Source organism: Lycium barbarum, chromosome 1 (genome assembly GCF_019175385.1).
Source record: "Lycium barbarum isolate Lr01 chromosome 1, ASM1917538v2, whole genome shotgun sequence".
Taxonomy (NCBI): Eukaryota; Viridiplantae; Streptophyta; class Magnoliopsida; order Solanales; family Solanaceae; genus Lycium; species Lycium barbarum.
In genome coordinates, this window is record NC_083337.1 from 1,016,382 (window position 1) to 1,039,375 (window position 22,994).

General features: G+C 34.2%; 2 protein-coding genes across 2 annotated transcripts; both read left to right on the plus strand.

Annotated features, from left to right (window-relative positions):
• The first annotated feature begins 2,556 nt into the window (after positions 1 to 2,556).
• LOC132628197 (purple acid phosphatase 18-like) lies at positions 2,557 to 9,909 on the plus strand. Its single transcript, XM_060343951.1, has 5 exons — positions 2,557 to 2,868; positions 6,635 to 7,303; positions 8,192 to 8,380; positions 8,451 to 8,539; positions 9,411 to 9,909. The coding sequence occupies exons 1-5, from the start codon at positions 2,731 to 2,733 to the stop codon at positions 9,628 to 9,630; spliced, it is 1,305 nt and encodes a 434-aa protein (XP_060199934.1). The 5' UTR covers positions 2,557 to 2,730; the 3' UTR covers positions 9,631 to 9,909.
• An 8,410-nt stretch (positions 9,910 to 18,319) lies between these two features.
• On the plus strand, positions 18,320 to 22,490 carry LOC132628208 (protein FATTY ACID EXPORT 5-like). The gene is made up of 3 exons (XM_060343968.1): positions 18,320 to 18,653; positions 20,440 to 20,527; positions 22,249 to 22,490. Exons 1-3 carry the CDS (start codon positions 18,455 to 18,457, stop codon positions 22,319 to 22,321), a joined length of 360 nt encoding a protein of 119 aa, XP_060199951.1. The 5' UTR covers positions 18,320 to 18,454; the 3' UTR covers positions 22,322 to 22,490.
• The last annotated feature ends 504 nt before the right edge of the window (positions 22,491 to 22,994 follow it).

Below are 22,994 nucleotides of genomic sequence, written 5' to 3' on the forward strand. Positions count from 1 at the left end.
GCCTGTCGACTCCGGAAATCTTTGTATGGCTTGAAACAAGCCCCTCGGTGTTGGTTTGCGAAATTGTCAAGTGCTTTGATGAAATATGGGTTCAAATAGTCGTACTCGGATTATTCTCCCTTCACGATGCACCGAGGAGGTATGCAACTTAACGTCTTAGTCTATGTGGATGACTTGATTATCTCCGAAAATGACCATGATGTCATTGGATGATTATCAAGCATCCAAGGAGGTAAAGATCTAGTTCCGGACTGGCTTAGTTAGGCTATTAATACGAGTGTAGCTAATTGTGATATGACTTCAAGCATTTTGATTATTTAAGGCTTGTGTTGGGTCTACATATAACTTTTAGTATTAGGAGTATTTTTTTTCACATTTTGTGGAACTTAGGTTTTGGTAAGGTGTTGAAGATACTGTAACTTGCCTACTTGACCAATCACCTAATATCCATATGTATGCCTATGTTGTAGCTGACACCTTTTATTCAAATTCTCAAGTTTTTGTGATTGTAGTTGCGCGTTTTATGTATGTTTAAGCTGCAAAATGCAAGTGTTGTGTAGATCTAATTAAGCTCAAAATAGCTCCTTTTTTTAAAATGATGTTGTCCAGATCAGCTTGTGCATACCTCGATTGTTTCATTGAATACTAGTTATCTTCCATTCAAATAACTTTGCCGACTAAAACTTAGGCATATGAAAGAACCACCTAGTTTTTTTTTTTTTCGGTGTAGGTTGGAATTTGACCCTTGATCTCTTTGATTTCTCACACTAAATAAACCGGTTGAAGCATATGCATCAACTGCACTAAACAAACTACTTAGTTTTTTGCTTCCTATGTTTGCTCGAATCCTTCAAAAATATGGCTAGATCCTTAAAAAATGTGTAGCTTTTGAAGGATCTGACAGACAACTCAACGCTATTTTTAAAAATTTCGAATAACATAAGATTTTTAGCTTTATTTTTGAAGAGTCAGAGCAATATAAGGTTTCTGTCTTCTAAAAAAGTTTTAAAGCTACCCTTCTATTACATGAAAGAGTTCATGTTGCAAGCCTAGGCAGTTTAATCATGTCACTTTCATGTTCCAACAAACTTGTCTGCCTAATCTTTTAACACAAAAGTTCCTCTATCCTTTTTCGTATTGTTTTGAAGTGACGAAATGCATGTATTCTGTTATATGGTTAGACTTGTGGATGAACATCTTAATTGTATGATGCAATTAAATTTGATAAGCATTAGCCTAAATTTCAGCTCTTCTAGTTCAGATATATTATTATTTGAGGAAATGAGTGAATATAACCTTTTATGATTAGAATATAAAAAAAATGATTCTATAAAGATTTCCTGTAATATTCTTAAATTATAAGAAAGATATAAACTTATCAAAGACTACAATACCAATTGACCCTTTTCTATAAAATAAACTTATCAAAGACTACAATACCAATTGACCCTTAATTATAGTCATGCAAATTTTGGTTCTTTAAATTTGTCAAAAGTTAACACTTGTAGTCTCCATAAATTTTTATTAAACTCTATTTGTTAGATTTGACAAAAATAATAAGAAGATTTAACTATAAACACCAAAAAAGTCTCATCAAATCCTAAAATTTGCACAAAATATTACACTAGACACTATATATATATATTTTTTTTTAAAATACACCTTAAAAAACTGCACCATACTCTAGAAGTAGAATTAAAAGTAGCAAAACCTACAAAGATTGTACCTCTAAATGTGAGTTCCCGTTAATCTTTTTTTTTTCTTTTTTTGGTATAGTTCCCGTAAAATATAACAGACAGAGTTTTGGTAAAAATTGGAGGAGACTGATAACAGACAGAGTTTTGGTAAAAATTGCTGCAAACTAAAAATGTTAACTCAGGACCAAAACTTGAAGTGCATATTTAAGGGACTATTTTAAACCAACCTTAAGCATAAGAGACCATTTTTGTCATTTTCTCTGCAAATGTTAGGCATATTTATGACATTAAATTATAAAGTTTGGAAAAAGCTCAAATTTGCTATCAAACTATTATAAAAGGTTCATTCATGCCACTCATTAATAATTTGGGTCAAAAATACCACTACCGTTATCATTTGAGATCATATATGCCATTACTTACTAACAAAATTCTACTACTACCAGATTTTGCCACATGACATTATGTAAATCCTTCATTTTACGAATGTCGTGTATGAGTCATTTAGTAGTTCAGCGACATATTTGAGTCTTTTCCTAATTCATATAAATATCCATATTTTTTAATTTTATATAACAAATTTATAAGAACAAGTTTGTCCCTTATACTAATAACATTATTATTTTACATGAAAAAATTATGTTCTCTTATTTAATCAAATTATGAATCTAATCTTATTCTGCAACATACACAATTTTTACATAATTTATGGATCTTTAATATAAGATTTTAAAAACACATAAAATTTGGTACGTGTAAGTTACCTGTGAGTGAAAATTAGGTGTGTTAACAGTGTTTGGGATAAGGCTAAACATATTAAAAAACACAAGTTTAAATAGTCAAACTACATGATCATAGAGTATAATTGAAATCTTTGCCCCATATTAATTTTCAAAAAAGACAAGGATAAAATGGCTAAAGATTGTTAATTACTCAAAGGAAACAAAGGATTAGAAGATTCCAAAGTTTGGTATATATATATATATATATACACACACTTTGGCAGTACCAAATCAGTCATTAGTATTCAACAATGAAAATATTACTACCTTTTCTTACGGCTATTTTGTTTATCGCCGGTAAAGTATTTGCCGGCGAATATATCAGGCCACCGCCTCGGAAAATGTTCCATTTACCATGGGATAAAAAGCCTTCTTCACAACCTCAACAGGTAAAAAATATATATACCTGGTTAATTATGTTGACTTATATTAAAGTTTCATTTCTTCTGTTTTTACTCTGATTTTTGCTCGAATTTTGTGGAAATTGAATCGGTTTGATTTGATTTTATCAGATGATCACTCAACTACTCACTCTGTCCCAATTTATGTGATATAGTTTCTTTTTAAGAGCCCGTTTGGATTGGCTTATAAGTTGTCTATAAGCTGTTTTCAGCTTTTTTGAGTGTTTGGCTGGCCAGCTTAAAGTCATTTTGTACTTAAAATAAGCCCAAAAAATTAATTGGGTTTGTTTGACTTAACTTATCTAAAGCAGCAGCTTATAAGCTAAAAAAAAATAAGTTAGACTACACCAATTTTTTTTTTTTAGCTTATAACCTGCTTTTTTGAAGCCCATCCAAAGAGGCTCTAAGTCTATCAAAAAAGAATGATACATTTCCTTACTTGCCCAACAATTTAACTTTAAACTTTAAATTTTACATATCTTTGACTTATTTAGTGATACATTTCCTTACTTGCCCAACAATTTAACTTTAAACTTTAGCTTTTACATATCTTTGACTGATTTTAGACTACAAGATTTAAAGTCTTCTTTTATTTCTTAAAATATGTGCATAGTCAAACTATATCGCATATCTTATGACAGAGGGAGTAATAGTTATTATTTTAGAAAGTCAAGCCGAACTTTGATTAAAAAAAAAAGGGTGACTTTCTGAGATAATAACTATTAGTTGAGTGACCATCTAACAAATCAACTTGGAAGTTTATAGGTTTCTCAGATGGTCGATTAACTAATAGTTATTATTTCAGAAAGTCAACATTCTTCTTGTTTTTAATTTCCTTTAGAAAAAAAAAAAAGTGACTTTCTGAGATAATAATTATTAGTTGAGTGAACATCTGAGAAATCAAACTTGGAAGTTTGCGGGTTTTTTCAACTGATAGTTATTATTTCAGAAAGTCACCATTCTTCTTGTTTTTATTTCCTTCGACAAAAAAAGTGACTTTCTAAGATAATAACTATTAGTTGAGTCATTTGAGAAATCAACTCGGAAGTTTAATACTCGAGTAGTATTTGAATCCATTTTGCTGTAACCGACCAGCTTCAACTAACTTAAATGATTATACACAAATTATAATCATTTTACCCTTGTGATTTTTACCTTCTTTACAACCTCAGCAGGTAAAAATTATACACAAAGTTAAATGATTCTCTCCTTTACCTCGTCAATTTGAATCAACTCGGAAGTTTACTACTCGGGTCAGTATTTGAATCCATTTTGCTGTAACCGGCCAGCTTCATCTAACTTAAATGATTATACACAACAACAACAACAACAACAACAACAACAACAACAACAAGCCCAGTATAATCCCACCATGTGGGGTCTGGGGAGGGTAAAGTGTACGCAGACCTAACCCCCACTTTGAAAGGTAGGGCGGCTGTTTCCGAAAGACCCTCGGCTCAAGAGAGGAAAACAAGACAAAAGGTCAGACAGGGCCAAGCATATCGAAAACAATATGAAAACAAGGAATAACAAAAACGAAAAAGTCATGGTAGAACAGTCCGGAAAGAAAGGAGCATTAACTACTATAGATAAATAAGATAATCAAAGTACAACGGCCCAACAAATATAAGCAGCAATCAAATGCAGAAATCAAATGGCAATAAACAAATGAGCAAAACTACAACTACTATGGTGAAAGAATAAGCCACCTAGCCTTCTATCCTAATTTGAGTCCTCCACAACCCCCTATTAAATGATTATACACAAACTATAATTATTTACACTTATAAATTTCTACCTTCTTCACAACCTCAGCAGGTAAATATTATACACAAAGTTAAATGATTCTCCCATTTTACCTCGTTGGTTATGTGGAACTTAAAGTTCATTTCTTCTGTTTTTTTACTTTGAGTTTCACTCAAATTTTGTGGAAAATGAATCGGCTTAAACCCGGAAGTTTAGGGGTCGTTTGGTAGCTGGTTAGAGTTATGCAAGTATTAGTAATACATGGATTAGTTATGAGGGAATCTATGTGTTATTTTATGCAGGGATTAGTTATGCAGTGCTTAATTATACATGTACTAGTTATTCATGTACTATTAGTTATTCCACCTTCTGTGTTGCATAAAATAATACATAGATTACCTCATAGCTTATGCTACATGTATTAGTTATGCGGGTTTCTAAATTGCAAACCAAACATCGTATCAGTTTTATACATGAATAACTTACCTAAACCTGTATTACTTAAGCAGGGGTTAATATCCGGATAACTCACCTCCAAACCAGCTACCAAACGACCCCTGAAAGTTCATTTCTTCTGTTTTTGCTCTGATTTTCGCTCTAATTTTGTGGAAAATGAATCGGAAGTTTACTACTCAGGCAGTATTTGAACCCATTTTTCTGTGGGATTACCTTTCTTTGTTATCTGGGCTTGGAACCAGCTATCCTTTATGTTAGGTCATATAGGTGGAGTTGGATCCATCTTGCTGTTGTGAAAAAACAAAAAGGAAACATCATATTGTCTGGTGTAAAATTTATCTTTGTTTGGAGGGAAAATGGTTGAATTTGTGTCTATACTCTCCGAAATTGAGCAACTTTGACCTTCGTTAGACTTTTGGTCTAATCTTACCTGGCTCTTAGGTAAGGGACTTGATTTTGCTCTCAACTCCTCAGAGAACTCCGACATACCTGAGAGTAATTTTAAACTATAGATAGAAGTTGTAGGGTAAACTTAGACCTTTTCTTCCAAGTATTTTGGACACGTGGAGTCCACCTATTTCATGCTAGAGCTTCATTAAGGTAAAGATAAATACGAGATAATATGCAGAAGGCAAAGGTATGAATGGACCAAAAGTCTTAACGAAGGAGCAAAATTGAGCAATTCAGATAGTACATGGGAAAATTTAGACCTTTTCCTTTGTTAGAATAAATTGGCTTTTAGCACCTAGTGATTAATGAATCTGGAGGGAGACCATGGTTTAAATCCAGAGTAGAGCAAAAAAGGTAGGTAAGTGTGTAAGTGCGTAACTTGTGTCCGTGGACTTTGATCTAGGGGTTAGAGTATAAGTGTGTAACTTTGGTTCTTGGGATTTGGTCTAGTGATAAAAGTGTAAGTATGTAACTTAGATCCCAGACTTTAGTCTAGTCATAAGAGTGTAATTGTGTAACTTAGGCTGTTTGGATTAGACGCATATTGTGGATGGTTTTATCTCATTTCTCCAAGCTTTGGTAGACAGAGTTACTGGTACCTATATTGGTCGGAGCCGGGGAAGTAGCAAGTGTGTGCACAAGCTGGCCTGGACACTTATCATTATCACTAAAGAAAAGAAAGGAAAATTGTTGGCTTTTAATGATCATTTTTGGTTTTGTTTTGTTACGCTTCCATAGAATGCTCAGTTATGTCTTTACAATCAGTGGGTCTGCTTATATAGATTCCACCATCTTTGGGTTCCTTAAGAGGCTCAATACTAATCTTGAGTCCATATTTCTTCCTTCATAGAGGCAACAAATATAATTACTACAATGGATTATATGTGTTTCTTTTTATGACAAGTATAATTAAATTAGCCCTGGTATGCCCTAGGTCCATTCGATGACATTGGTAAAGCTTCTAAGCTGCCTAAAACTGTATAGTTTTGTGTCATTTATGTTTGTTCAACTTTTTTTGATCTGTAAAGTGATATACTTTGCATTTGGGTTCATGATTTGAGCGTGTGGATTTTATCAAGGAAATTGATTTTCTCCATTGCAGGTTCACATCTCATTAGCTAAGGACAAACACATGCGGGTCACATGGGTCACCAATGACGGGTCTTCTCCTTCTATTGTTGAATATGGAACATCCCCCGGAAAATATAGTGCTATAGATAAAGGAGAAAGTACCAAGTATAGTTATCTTTTATATAGTTCGGGGAAGATACATCACACTGTCATTGGACCATTGCAAGAAAATACCACGTACTTCTATAGATGTGGAGGCAAAGGTCCTGAATTCCAGATGAAAACTCCACCCTCTAAGTTTCCAGTTACTTTTGCTGTGGCTGGTGATTTGGGCCAGACTGAATGGACCAAGTCAACTTTGGACCACATAGACCAATGCAAATACGATGTTCATTTGCTCCCTGGTGACCTTTCTTATGCTGATTATTTACAACACAGGTGGGACACATTTGGTCAACTCGTTCAGCCGCTCGCTAGTTCTAGGCCATGGATGGTAACACAAGGGAATCATGAAAAAGAAAGGATACTGTTTCTAGAGGATGGGTTCGTCTCTTATAACTCAAGGTGGAAAATGCCATTTGAGGAGAGTGCGTCCACTTCAAATCTCTACTATTCATTTGATGTTGCTGGGGTTCATATCATTATGCTCGGTTCATATACTGCTTATGATGAGTACTCTGATCAATATAGCTGGCTGAAGGTTAGATGAGCTCTCATTTATTCCTACAATGGAAAATATCTGTTTGTAGAAATTTATGATTCGTATAGAAGTCACCATGAAAGGGAGTAATTTCCTATTGTTTTACAGTTTCACTTATAGACATTTCAGGAAATTTCCAATCCTTAGAAAGTGCCAATATGAAACAGAAGATATTTTTGTTGTTTATACTTTTAGATCTTTAGATATTTTTGTGCAGTGTTTTATTAAGAAACTTTGGAGTTTACACGTAAAAAGAGCCTAGTATATGTAGTGAAGAGTGAATGACCTGAGGCATGTAGCTTTTTAAGCAGTTAGACACTTAAGACTTTAGGGTGTGTTTGGTATGGAGGTATGTTTTGCAATTTTCCCATGTTTGATTTGTCATGTTTTTGGAAAACATTTTCTCTAGGAAAACAAATTCCTTAAAAATAAGGAAAATGATTTCCCAAATGGAAGTAAAGAAAACAAGTTCCAATAAGTGGCATTCCAAGTTCATTGTCTCCGCCCCACCACCCAAAGCCCCCAACCCCCACCCCTCACCACCCCCGAACCCCCACTCCCCACCCCTCCCGCCCCATAGTTTTTGCTAGATTACATATAAATGCTTTCTGGATTAAATTGTTTTTCTTACTTACAAAACACGAAAAAACAAGTAAGAAACCCACTTTTTTTCCAAGAAAACATTTTCCTTCATACCAAACACACCCTAAGAATATACTTTTTCTGGATTATTACTGTTAGAAGTTTTCCGCCTAATCTAAAGCTATCGCTTCATCAGTATATTATTAAATAAGGAGAAAACTAAGAATCTTTTCGCATTCCATACTTCTTTGAATATCACAGTGATTACTTACTAATTAGTTCAATTATGGACCTTCATCGCTGCAGGCTGATCTTCTAAAAGTGGATCGTAAAAGAACACCTTGGTTAGTTGTGCTATTCCATGTGCCATGGTATAATAGTAATAGAGCCCATCAATGTGAAGGTGATGACATGATGGCAGCTATGGAGCCTTTGCTGTATGCTGCTGGTGCAGATATAGTTTTCAGTGGGCATGTCCATGCTTATGAGCGCACGGTATGCCTTCATTGCTTATACTGTTTCTCCTTTGCTTCTTTTACCTAATTGTGTAGTTCTTTGACAACAGAAACGAGTTTACAAGGGTAAAACTGATCCATGTGGTGCTGTCCACATTACAATTGGCGATGGAGGAAATAGAGAAGGTTTGGCTCACAGGTAAAGTGTTCTTGTAGTAATTTCTCTTGTCAGCTTGAACACATTAACCAGATCATGACAAGGCTGTAGCACCAAATAGTTGAAATTCTTTAATGGTCTCTGTATTTCGTGTGGAGTTGGAATGTTTTCTGTCCCTGGATTTAGCTCAAGATTTTTTTCTGTTGTGGTTGAGTGATTGTGACAATGAAGGAGAAAGTAAAAATGTAAAAAGGCAAGCACTAAGGGTGTTTTTGGTATAAAAGGAAAACATTTTCTGAATTGTTTTCCATTTTTTCCATGTTTGTTTGGACAAATTCAAATTATTTTGAAAAACATTTTCTTTAGGGGAACAAGTTCCTTAAAAATCAGGAAAACACCTTCCCTTGTGGGAATAGAGAAAACAAGTAGTGGCATTACAAGCTTATTATCTCCTCCTCACGTCCAATGCCCACCACCTCTGAACAACCCTACCCCTACCGCCCATGACCCCCACTCTTATACTGTTCTCCTAGATTACATATTAATGCTCTTGAGACTATTTTTTTACTTATCAAACACCATAAAATAAGTAAGAAAATCACTTATTTTTCAAGAAAACATTTTTAAGGGGAAATATTTTCCTTCTTACCAAACACACCCTTATTCCAGGCTTTGTGAAGCCGAAAGCTCACGTTAAACTGATCTGGAAACTTAATCAAGTACACTACCCCATAGGAAAGAGAAGTTTCCTGCCTCCCCCTTCATTCTGAGTTATAGAAGTTTTAAAGCGCTACTAGTCCGAGCTACAGGACTCTCTTTTCTTCTCCGTGTCGATAACTGTGGTTAAACTAGAATAGTTAGTTAAAAACCTAAAATATGAAATGAAGTTTATTTGACTTGGCACCTTCAACAGGTACAAACAACCCCCACCAGAATGGTCGGTTTTCCGTGAAGCGAGCTTTGGTCATGGCGAACTTAAGATGGTTAATTCAACTCATGCCCGTTGGACTTGGCATAGGAACGAGGACGATGAATCAGTGAGGTCCGATCAGGTTTGGATAACCTCGTTGATTGGTTCAGGGTGCAATAATGGAGGTAACCATGAAATGAGAAGGATTCTTATGGCCTCTTAGTCCCTGCGTTTGACTGAATTCTATAGGCATGTAGATACATAATCAGGTGGTTGTTTGTACTTTTGTTGTCATTTGGTGCTGGAATTGGTCTAATATCCTGGTCTTTCGGCAACCAAATAGGAAAATGCAATATCAGCATCAAGATATGGAAGTTACACTTCGTACAGAAAGAAAAGAATTTCAAGTTGCAGTAGTTTTTACATCTGTATTTCATCAAACAAATCACTTAAGTGGTATACTTTATTTCATACAAAAAGCAGTTGAATGCATTGATGTGAAGTCCGTGTTCTTTTACTAGAGTCTCTGACTTATCTAAGTTATTGCTCCGGAAGCAGCTAATAACTCGAAAAACACTGACACTAGACTAGCAGTGACATTAGTTCGAAAATACTTTCTTAAAGTGGCAAATCAGCTTACCTCTAACATGGCGTTTTATGCATCTTCAGCTTGCTTTCCCCCATCGCCTACTATCTAACTGCAATCCCTTCCCCTTAGGTATAGTAATGCCTAAGGGCGGAGCTATAGTGTTGCCTTTGGGTTCGGCAAAATCTAGTAGCTTTGACTAGTATTTGTGTTTAAAAATTCACTTAGTATGTAACTAATTTATTTAGAACCTAGCAGGAAGTATTTTCTCTAAAATTTAGAATTCATAAACTCAAAATTCTAGCTCCGCCTCTAATAATGCGATAAGGCTTTTCAACTCTTCCTAGTCATTATCCTAGTGTAAATTCTTGCTAAGAGCCACTTTTACGGTCAATTCATTAGGATTTGTCACTTTCTATCAGTATTGTTATTATTTCATTATAGTCCAATCCTGATCGGTGATAAATATAGGGACTTTGCAATATTTAATTGATCACCATTCTATATATTTCATTTACTAAAAAGAAGTAGTTCAACATCTAAAAAGGAAGCAACAATAGCCACTATGTTATAAAACTATATATTTGGAAATAAACAAGAGAAGCAAACTAAGAACTTTGTAGAAAGGAGGGAGAGATTGTATTTCACTTCTTGTTGATATCCATTTACAAATTGAGAACTTAACCATCTATTTATAGAGATGGTAAATCTCTTGATGAAGTCATCAATGACAACACCAAGAGTTAAAATCAAACTTGTGTTGCTTCATTTTCTTCATTTCATACATGCCACTAAATGTACATGTACCTATTCTTATTTAGGACATGTGGAAAACCTAGGCTATATGGACATTCATATATATATTTTATAACACTCCCCCTTGGATGTCCATTGATAGATAATATGCCTCGTTAAAACCTTACTAGAAAAAAACCCAGTGGAAAAAATTCTAGTGAAGGAAAAAGAGTACATATTTCTAATAATATACATTTTGGTTGCCTCATTAAAAACCTTACAAGAAAAACCCAGTGGGACAAAATCTTGTATGGAAAAAAGAGTACAACATGTATTAACTCCCCCTGATGAGAACTTCAGTCCAAGTATTTGAGTCTTCGCATTCCAATCTTGTGCACCATCTTCTCGAAAGTTGCGGTTGGTAGAGACTTGGTGAACAAATCAGCCATATTATCACTTGAACGAATCTATTGCACGTTGATATCACTATTCTTTTGGAGCTCGTGTGTGAAGAACAACTTTGGTGAAATGTGTTTTGTCCTATCTCCTTTTATGAATCCTCCTTTCAATTCGGCAATACATACTGCATTATCTTCATATAAGATTGTGGGTATTTTATCACATTTCAAACCACACTTTTCTCGAATGAGATGTATCATTGACCTCAGCCACACAACTTCACGGCTCGCTTCATGAATAGCTATTATCTCAGCATGATTTGATGAGGTAGCCACAATAGACTGCTTTGTAGATCGCCAAGATATGGCAGCGCCCCCACAAATAAATACATAGCCTGTTTGAGATCTAGCTTTGTGTGGGTCAGATAAATACCCTGCATCGGCATAACCAACAAGATCGAGACTACAATTGCTAGAATAAAATAAGCCCAAATCGATAGTCTCCTTTAGATACCTCAATATGTGTTTAATTCCGTTCCAGTGTCTCCTTGTAGGAGCACAACTATGTCTCGCTAACACATTAACTGAAAATGCTATGTCAGGCCTTGTGGTATTGGCAAGATACATTAGTGCACCAATTGCACTAAGATATGGTACTTCTGGACCAAGAATTTCCTTATTCTTTTCTTGAGGTCGGAACGGATCTTTATTCGCATCAAGTGATCGAACAACCATCGGAGTACTTAATGGATGTGCTTCATCCATATAAAATCGTTTCAACACTTTTTCTGTATAGGCAGATTGATGGACAAAAATGCCATTTGTCAAATGTTCAATTTGCAAACCAAGGCATAATTTTGTCTTTCCAAGATCTTTCATCTCAAATTCCTTCTTTAAATAATCAATTGCCTTTTTAAGCTCTGCAGGAGTTCCAATAAGGTTTATGTCGTCAACATATATAGCAAGTACAACAAACTCCGATATTACTTTCTTTATAAAAACACATGGGCAAATTGCATCATTTGTGTAGCCTTCCTTTAACAAATATTCACTAAGGCAGTTATACCACATGCGCCCGGATTGCTTTAAAACATTAATAGATGACGTGCCTCGTTAAAACCTTATTAGGAAAAAACCCCGTGGGAAAAAGTCCTAATGAAGGAAAAAGATTACACATATCTAGTAATACGCTTTGAGAGCTGCCTCATTAAAAACCTTGCCAGGAAAACCCAAATGGGACAAAACCTTGGTCAAGGGAAAAAAGAGTACAGTGCGTATTTGCTCCCCCTGATTAAAGCATCACATAATTATTGACGATGATGTAACAAATCTTGTATACCAACTTATCATATCTTGAGATTGACAGAGCTTTTATCAGATCTGTTAAATTATCATTTGACGAACTGGTTGATGATTTGCATCTTCCTTTCTCATATAGAGTTGCATCATCGCCGTATAATATTGTTGCAATCAGGACAAGTACATCATGACTTGCTTCATAATCTGTTGTTGTCTTTCTATGATTTGAATGTCATGACAACAATCCTTCATGGAAATAGATAACACATCTGGATTGAATTCTTATGTCGATTAGATGAATGCCCTGTATGTCCAAAACACTTGACAGTATTGGTTAGGACAAATACATTCATGTCAGGGCTTTCATTTGCAATATGCAGTTGATCTATTTCAATAACTCCATATTGGAGTAAATTATATCATGCTTGTAGTTATAGCAAGATATATAAATGCACCAACTGCACAAATATATGATACTTCAGGACCATTTCAATTTTCTCATTTCAGCAGATATAATCAAGTGCTTTTGGAAACTCTTCAAGAGCTCCAATAATATTCAAGTCATCAACTTGCATAATAATTTGAAAGGTTCTGATTATCATATAGAGACAAGGGTAAACATGATCTTATTTGTACCCTTCGTCAATAAATATTCATTAAGGCGATTTCAGTACATCAGCCTTGATTCATTTAATCCATTTAAGGATTTTAAACAAGTTTCCCAAGAATTTGTATATGCTTCAGGCATTTTGAATCCTTCAGAAATTTTCATATAAATTTTATCAAGTAAGCCATATAGGTTGTGACAACTTCCATCATTATAAATAATGTGACATTTTCTGATGTTTGGACTGCTGGCCCAATAAACATTACGTTTATCAAGATGCATCATTTTACTTGGTAATTATTTCCACATCAACATGCTTTAAGAGACGTATAAATCAAATCCTCACAACCTTATACAATATTGCGCGCTATATTGTATCAAAATATTGTCGACAAGATATCATGTTATATCGGTTCGCAATTCGACATAACTTACTGAGATCTCATCACTTCATTATTTTCAGGTACCTGAACCTCGCATAAGGTTTCATGAAGTGTTATGTCGTCGACTCTTCAAGAGCAATTTGCCTCCTTATTTTGATCATTTGCTCCTCCCTTTTTTCAAGGATTATTATATTTGGAACCAATTGGTCTATCATGCTCTATGCATGTTGTAGACTCTGTCCTTCAGGGACATTAGGAGCATTTTGCAGATGAAATATGAAATAGTTGGGTCAGCAAATGCTTCCAGCATTTGATGAATTATCTGAGGATCATACTGATGATAATTCACAACATATTTTTAGCTGCTTATTCTCTCCCCCTTATTTTAGTGACATATGTCCCCATTTTCTTTGGGAAAATCCATCTGTGTGCATCATGGTATATCCATTAATCATGTACCGCACATCAAATGCTAAAAGATGGAAATATCTAGTTCCTGACCCTGAACCAAATATGAGGGGAGAATTTATCAAAATTTATTGATCTGAAGCACACAAGTGCTGTTGTATGCAATATATCATATCTCAGACCAACATATGAAACTCTGTTCTCATAAGCAATGGTTTGGCTATATTATGGAGGCATCTAATGCCAAACCAACTTAGATATAAACCAGCATTATCAAGATGATTGTCTTGATTACATATTCTGAAAATTGTGCTTCCAACTCAATCATTTTGAGCAAGCAACTTCGTAAATGTCAAACTGCCAGTTGACAATAAACATACATGTGACCGTCTCATAGATGCATCTATTTAAGACATCACATTGCAGGTGAAGGGGCTCACATTCACCTTTTATATTTTTCAGAATTTTGGGGATTCAGTCCCAACATTAGCTGGTGTAATCAACTTATCATGAGAACTAGCAACACAAACAAATTCTTGAAGAATCTTCTAGTTCTTCAATATGTTTTTAATACTCAATTAGCACATCAGATTTAAATCAGGACGGTCAAAATGGTCTTGTCAACTGATAAAATTATCTGTACCCGTAAACTTCAAGTTTACTATGACGAGTGTTATTTCTTTTAATAAACTTCTGGTTTACTATTGCATGAAATTGTATATTAATAAACTTCTGGTTTATCGTGGTATATGATCTCATCATGCTCGGGTAACATTTCACTTGTGTATTTCTTACCCATAGTAACTTGAAGATATTTAATATTCCGATCATTTGTAGTCTCAATATGATAACCATTTTTATTGTTAGTAAACTTCAGGTCTACTACAGTGTCCGATCGTACCAATTATGATCTACGATGAATGGTATTATCATATATAACATCTTCAAGAGACTTCAATTTATTTATCATAATCGGATATTATTTGGACATTGCTAGTGTCATGATACTTGTAAATAAATAATTATCTCTTCTGGAGCCTTTGATCATTAATTTCTATTACCAAATATTTCTTAAATACTTCTGGTACCATGAAAGCAAATTTCGACACTACTGGTGTCACGAAATAAACATTGAATTCTAAACTTCAATATTTCAAACATCTCTTTCAGGGAGATTCATCATTAACTGAGTATTTTGTATCTAAACTCAAATACATAATAATCAAATCCTTCATAAAGAGATAAATTAATTGTTATTTCCTTCAAGGAAATCAATAACAACTAACCATAATGTATTAATGTGGTTATAGGAGAAAGCATTCTACTCTGCTTCCTTTTTCCTTAAAATGATGCTTTAATATGTTTCGACGTACGACAGGTACGTGTAGCAATGTCTGAATTTCATACCACAAAAATATAACATCTACATTCTTTGTATTTTATCCCTCTAGGAGATAAGTTGTGGTATTTGTTCATTCACTTCGGGGAATGAAACCTGATTATTTAAATGTGTTTGAAATACGACGCTCATCAATAGCTCGTTATTTTGCTCAAACACAAGAAGACATTGCTTCAGAGTATTTCTCAGATATTTTGGTAATTCTTTCTGCTTCAGGAGTAAAGTTTCAGAGTTTTACTGCTTCGGGAGTAAAGTTTCAAGTTTTACCACTTCGGAAGTAAAGTTTAAAGGTTGACTAATTCAGGAGTAAATTTCTGAATTCTACTACTTCGGGAGTAGATTTCAGAGTTGTACTATTTCAGGAGTAGAATTAAAAACCTTACTACTTCAGGAGTAAAATACATAGGCTTACTACTTCTGGAGTAGAATTCAAAGTTTGCTACTCGTGGAGCAAAATTATGAGTTTAGTACTTCGGGAGAAAAGCATATAATATTCAGAATATTTCTTTTCAATTATTCTACCTCTTCTGGAGATGGATCATGATATTTTCACAATCAAATGCATGTTTATATTTATAGGCTTTACTACATATTATCACATTCACTTCAGGGAATGGATCTATATTTATAGCTTATATCAAAAGTTCTCATTCTTCAAAAATGGAACACAATCATCTGAACGTGCAGGCCTTAAGCATATCAAATTGTGATAGCTTAAAATTTCTTTTAAGATATTGCTACTTCAGGAGCAAATCGAGATATGCATATAATGTAGAGATTTTTCTCTAACATATTTTCAATATAAATCACAATATGGAGGCCTATGTATGAATCATCACTTCTAGTGATCCTGATCCATAAATACAAATAAATGTAGTGATACATTAGACTTGTGAAGTATGAATGTCACTTCTGGGATCATTCTAAAAACAAGTACCAAATTAACCACGACATACGCATATATAAACATAGCATGTAACATTAGAAGTGAATTAAAAATATTAAACCAACAATAATAAGCAAAAGGCTCAAATCACTTTACCTGTGATGGAAACTGTTTTCATTATAAGATACTAGTATAACTTACTAGATACCCAAACCTCATGAAGAATTACAAACAATACTTGATTACATACACCGTCGTGAACCGTTTCCCGGATGATTTATAATTGCAACCCCTTAAATAACAAAAAACTTCTGCATAAGTATATTATTTTAGATGAGTAGGACAATACCTTAATTTTCATTAAGGCATGGATGACACAAAGACGGTAGTACCGATATGGGCTAAACTCAAATAAAAGATTAGAGACTCGTGCTGATAACGTGTTATAAAACTATATATTTGGAAATAAACAAGAGAAGCAAACTAAGAACTTTGTAGAAAGGAGGGAAAGATTGTATTTCACTTCTTGTTGATATCCATTTACAAATTGAGAACTTAACCATCTATTTATAGAGATGGTAAATCTCTTGATGAAGTCATCAATGACAACACTAAGAGTTAAAATCAAACTTGTGTTGCTTCATTTTCTTCATTTCATACATGCCACTATATGTACATGTACCTATTCTTATTTAGGACATGTGGAAAACCTAGGCTATATGGACATTCATATATATATTTTATAACACACTATAAATATAACAAAAAACCCCTTTTTTCTCTTTCTAATGTCTACGATGCAATTGGGGCTTATAGGCATAAAGTGAAGATTTGAGAACCATTATTGAGGAATAAGTGTTGCGTAATCATATTGAATTCGCAGTTTTGAAAGCGCTTGGACATAAATTGGTTGATATTTGAAGGGGGAAAATAATAATTTAGAAGTTATATTTGAACATGAAAACACCATTTAATTTTGTGAATAATTTTTTTTTAAAAAAAAAAAAAAAACTCATAAAACCATTAGCCTCACAACAATGGACATCCCCTTCTCCTTTCCCACTTCAGGATTTGGAGTAATATTTATGTTAAGAGGTATCGCCTAACAGACAATTTTTTTGCAATAAACAAACCATTTTTGTGTATTTTTGGAAAAGACAGAAAATTGTTTAAATGGCGCGTGGACTGCCCGCAGGGTCACAAGTACACTGGGTCAAATGGCTACCGACTGAGTCCGGAACTGAAATGACCCAAAAAAAAGCGCAAGTGAACCAAAATACTCTAAAAAAAAAAAAAGTGATATCAAAGTATCCTTAGCGCAGTAAATTACTGCTTATTGAATTTAACTGAGACAGTTAAGTCCAATAACGCAATAATTTATTGCGTTACTCTGGATTTTTTTAACTACTCTCTTTTGTTTAAACTTTCACACTTTCTTTTTATTCTTGATCTCTCAAATCTCTGCTAAATTCGTCAAGATATTAATCTTTCCTAAAACCCCATTTAGTAAAAATGCATGATTTTTGCTTTACATAAATTACATATTGATTAGATACAATTATACATATATTATATATGAGTTATATTTTACGTCCGTCAGCTTTTTTTTTTTTTTTAGGGAAAAGGATGAAAAAATACCCTTCTATTTTGGGGAAAAAAATTATCCTCCATTTGTAAAAAACTCATATGGGTTATCCGCTTCTGTGTCCAATGGCTCCAGATGTAGGATTAGGGAACAAGTTAGTCGCATATGGATTTTTTATGTAATTGGGTCGGATTTAAATAGAGCGAGTTTAAAAATGAAATCGGGTTATGTTGGGGTTTTCCATTAAGAAAGGGGTGTATTTGCAAAACTTTAATGACGGAAGGGATTTTTTTTATCCAAATTTATTACATAGGATTTGTTTAGTCCTTTTTTCAAAGTAAAGAAGCATTTTTTTATTCTTTTCCCTTTTTTTATGTATTTGGATGGACGACTATTTACATTAATTCTTCTAGAAAGAAAAGTGCCAACAATTATTTTTAATTTTAAATGGCGTGCGGACTGCCCGCAGCTATATTTCTTGACAATATTACCCTCACATACTTCTTCTTTTCAGCTGTAAATCAACCAGACATGAATGTAATTCAACAATAATCCGAAGGACAATTTAGACCATTAAAACCAAAAAAAATAATGGCGGTTAGGTAAGACCTTTGGCCTTTGACCAAAACTTGGAACTTGAAAGTTTCAAGTTTTACGCATCAAGATTGTTTAAAAATCGAGTCTTTTTTCTTTCTTGATCTCTCAAATCTTGGCTAAATTCATCAAAATATCAATATTTTCTACAACCCCATTTGGTAAAAATGCATGATTTTTGTTTTACAATCCCATATGGTTTAATTCTTGTGTGTGGTGGAGTTTTTGGATATGTTAAAAAAGGAAGTATAGCTTCACTTGGTGGAGGTTTGGGTACTGGTTTGTTGCTTATTTTAGCTGGTTATTTGAGTCTTCAAGCATTTCACAAGCGTAAAAATTCTTACTTTGCTTTGATTCTTGAAACAGGTATGGCCCTTTCATTCCCTTATTAATAATTGCATGCATAGAACAATTGAAATTGTTTTAAGTTGAAATGTATACCCTTTACTCTTTTGTAAGTGCAAATGTGATAAATATTTTATATTTGTTAGAGTCCTACATAGGATCTCGACGTTGGACAATCCTCACCTTATGAGCTAGTTCTGGGGTTGAGTTTGTCGTTGTATCAGAGCCAAACTCATTTCAATTTATTGTTTATTGGATGTTGGTCGATCTTATATTGTCCACGCGCCAGATGGTACTTGGTCTCCTTGTATTGTTTTGGACAATTCTTACCTCGTGAGCTAGTTTTTTGGGCTGAGTTAGGCCCAAAGTCTATTTCTTTATCAATATAAAACTTTCCAATCATATGGAGTATATATTATTGGAATTGAAGGCAGTGTGTTTATCAGAACCTGCAGCCTAAATTTGGAACTGCCCGTGGTTTTTTTCCAATGACATGTTGATACAGTTGTGAGGCCTGGTCTTATTTACTGTATAAAGGTCTGATTTTTGCTGCTCTGCTTTAGATCTAAAGAATGTGTATCTGTGCTATAAAGTCTATGTGAGCTGTATGGTTTGCAGCAAAGGATAAGATATTGGAATGGGATTGTTTTTATTCCTCTTCTGATTCTTTTATAGGCTGATGGTCTAGTTGTTTAGCAACTTGTCGTGGTAGAATTGCTTATGTTTCATGTTACATTTCGTTTTTCTACTTGCTTGGTAGCATTAAAATTGGACCTTTCTACGAAATGAGAAATTCTTGGTTGTTATGCTATGGGAAGTGAACAATGAATGCTAAACATGTGAAGAACTGATGGATAAATTTTGTTCGAGTAAGTACTGATGGATAAATTTTGTTCAAGTAAGTACTGAATCATGTAGGATTTATCAATTCTAGTTCTGAACTAACTAGACCAAATAGAAAGAAAATGATTAAGTATCTTTCCGTGATTTGCCTCCATGTATCCTTATCTTAAAATTTTATTTGTTGAAATGCCACTGTTTAAGTAATGTGCAATGCTGATCATGCTATATCCATGGTAAAAGTGAAAATTGTCACATATTCTTTTTGCTTATTATCCCCTATTAGATAAAATGAACGCCACAGCCAGAGTGATAACGTGGAAAACGTGATAATCATTGGGAAATAAAAGCAATTTTACCCGTTACCACTTTATCATTAGCTCTTAATACAGCTGAAGAGTTGCATAAAGAAGGCTTCTAAAGAAAAAACAACTCATCAAAGCCACGAGGAGTCAGGACATCCTAGGTTTGGGTACCTCTGATAGTCTTGGATGTCCAGCAGTCGGAAATTTCGAGTTCAATCTTAATATTATGACCAAGAAAGTTAATTTTAGCATTGTTAGTTTCTAGCTGCGATTGAGCATTAAGTCACCAACTTCATGTTGTTTCACGTATGTTGAGGCTTATCATGCGCTAGGTTTAGGACTTTAATCAATTGTTCCACATGCGATTTAAAAGAAGTTTAGACAAATAACTCAAATATTTCTGAGCATTGAAAAGAAAACTCTTTCACCATGTCCAGATTTCTTAAATTTTCCTACTTCTGTTGTAGCTTATCATGCTGTTTCATCATAGTTCTATTGGTAAGTGTGTTATGTTTTTGTTTGTTTGATGTTAGCATATCATATTATGATCCAGAAAGATAAAAATGAAAGCTTCATTCATTTTCTTACGATCACATCGAATTTTCATTTGTTTATTTTGGCGGAAAAAGTACCTCTGCTAACTTAAATTTGTTTTGGAACAGTTTGTGCTGCTGTGCTAACATGGGTCATGGGACAGCGGTACTTGCAAACTTCAAAGATAATGCCAGCTGGCATTGTTGCTGGTCTCAGGTAACCACAGCTATAAACAATTCCATACAAGTTTTGTTGTTAAGTTGCTTCTTGGTTTCGGTATTTCATCTACCTTTTTAGTTTATTCATAAAAATACTTTATTAGATTTGGTGACTTGATTCATTTGATACATAGTACATAGCATATATGGTTTTATTTTTTGGAGAAAGGTAACAGTTTTACATATCATAATATGTAAAGTTTCTCTATCATTGTCTAATGTCTATGGTACTACCTCGGGTACAAACTGACCATTAGGTTGCTAAGTGCAGTTAAAAATGTCAAATTTCCTAAACGTCAGATGCTACATTTTTTTCTTCATTTTTCGTGACTCCCGTTGAAAGTTCAAATGGCAGTTAAACTGTCTGATAATAGTTAAATTAAGTATTGTCCTTGACCTCTTGACACACTCAACATTTTCACTGCAAATTCACAGATATCGTCTATTTGTAAATTGTAATAAGAAGAAGATTTCTCAGATTTCGTCTAAAGCGAATAGTCAGAAAGAAAGTTTCTCATCTCTAACCTATTGTTAAATGAGTAACATTGAATTTCTTCACAAGTTCAGCAGTTCTTTTCATATCCTATGGATCATCTGACAATTTTATTTGTAGACTGAGTAATTAGCTTATCTGACTCTGCTTTTACTCTACAATTATTTTTAGGACTCTTGTTAGAATTTAAGGAAGACGAAAAAAAAACATGCCTACTGAAGTTGCTTCATGTATTCATGGATAATAGCAACCAAAAACCTATGTGGCTCGTACTCTCCAAAAATGTGGCCTCACTCGTGTCTGATCCTAAAAAAATGCACTATTTTTGGAGGATCACACCCCGGCGGCACTTTTGAAGAGTCCAAGCAACAGTGCTAAAGACTACTCCCTCCGTCCCAATTTATGTGAGGGTGTTTGACTAGGCACATAGTATAAGAAAGGAAGGAAGTCTTTTGAAAGTTGTGGGCTGAAATAAGTCATAGATATTTATGTGGCTATAAATCATCTCATTATGGGTAAAATGAGAAGTTTGAAGTTGTTACTAAATATAGATAGGTGTCATTCTTTTTGGGACTGACTAAAAAGGAAAGTGTCAAATAACTTAGGACGGAGGATGTACCTAACAGTAATCACATACTTTCTACTTGTCTGAACATTTGACCTGTTATTATAGCTTTATAGTAGCTTGAACCTTTGCCTCTATCCTTTCGGTATGCAGTGGTGTCTCTTTTTCATTTTAGGGGACTATAGGGAACTATAGGTTCAGTGTCTGGGGAGAACTACTGCCTTTAAATGATCAATATGAAATACAAAGCAAATCAGGCAAGGGGTGGTGCCTATTTGCATGATATCCCAACGAAAATTGAAAGGTATGATCTAGTCGTCAGTGAATTGGATAAAAACCAATTTAAGTTTCAGTAGAGACAAAAACAGTAGGTGATTTATTCCCATCCACCTAAGCCTTTGTGGACAGAATTACTTTACTTGTGCTGGTGCGAGATAACATGTATCCGGTAGACTAGTCCAGGTGTGTGTGCGTGTGTGTAATTGGTTGTCATTTGCTTAAGTCTTGGTGGACAACATTACCACTTTCATGCTTAGTTTCCTATTTCATTAATGATTGGTGGATGTTCTGTCTGTTCATAGATAAGAATCTTGTGAAAAATGTTGTCAAAAAAATCAATAATGCTGATCTGATTTAGAAGCGTATTTTGATCGTTTTGCAGTGTGGTAATGACTGGATTTTACCTTTATAAGATCGCTACTGGTGGAAATCATTTCCCGTCTAAAGCCGAGTAATGGCATTTCACTATAACTGCGGTTCCAATTCCAGTTCGAGACTATGTGTACTGAGAAGAGCTGGATTCTTACGTGAATTACTGTATACGGCCACACCTACACTTCTTATTTTGTTTTGTTTTTGAATTGAACAGCATTGTCTCAATGAATAGAATTTTAGTTTGTGTTACTCTTCATGGCATCTTGTCTTGATTCAGCATTTGAATTTGCAGCTAAGGTGCTATTTCTGGGTTTTAAATCAATTATGACCTACAACCTTCAACTTTTAGTCCAATGAATTTAGCATTAAATAACCTATTTGCACCATGCGAATTAAGCCTGGTATTTAAATGGAGAAGGGTAGAGAGAGGCGGGCTCATTATCCCAAGTTTCAAAGGTTGCTATTTAAAATTGCTAGATAAACGGTAAGGATGCACACATGTGCATAGGTGATATAAATAAATTAGTGGCTCCTTGGACGAGTTCTGGTATATTTATCTTAGGATTTTAGATGTTCCTTTACATATTGATTTGCAAATTTGCAGTACGAAGTGTTAAATATTCCAAGTTGAAAATTAAAAGTCGGATTCCGTCCTTGATTCCTTTCATGTTGGTATATTTTAAAAAAAAAAAACTTTCTTCACCTGTCATGAAGCATCACTGTTTATCAAACGAAATCACTAACTCGTGACAC

Excerpts from the sequence above, each read along its gene's own strand:
- LOC132628197 (XM_060343951.1), top strand. The coding sequence starts at position 2,731 with ATGAAAATATTACTACCTTTTCTTACGGCTATTTTGTTTATCGCCGGT. Across the intron at positions 2,869-6,634 it reads CTTCTTCACAACCTCAACAG|GTTCACATCTCATTAGCTAA; the intron begins GTAAAAAATATA and ends TCTCCATTGCAG. Across the intron at positions 7,304-8,191 it reads ATCAATATAGCTGGCTGAAG|GCTGATCTTCTAAAAGTGGA; the intron begins GTTAGATGAGCT and ends TCATCGCTGCAG.
- LOC132628208 (XM_060343968.1), top strand. The coding sequence starts at position 18,455 with ATGCATGATTTTTGTTTTACAATCCCATATGGTTTAATTCTTGTGTGT. Across the intron at positions 18,654-20,439 it reads TGCTTTGATTCTTGAAACAG|TTTGTGCTGCTGTGCTAACA; the intron begins GTATGGCCCTTT and ends GTTTTGGAACAG. Across the intron at positions 20,528-22,248 it reads GGCATTGTTGCTGGTCTCAG|TGTGGTAATGACTGGATTTT; the intron begins GTAACCACAGCT and ends ATCGTTTTGCAG.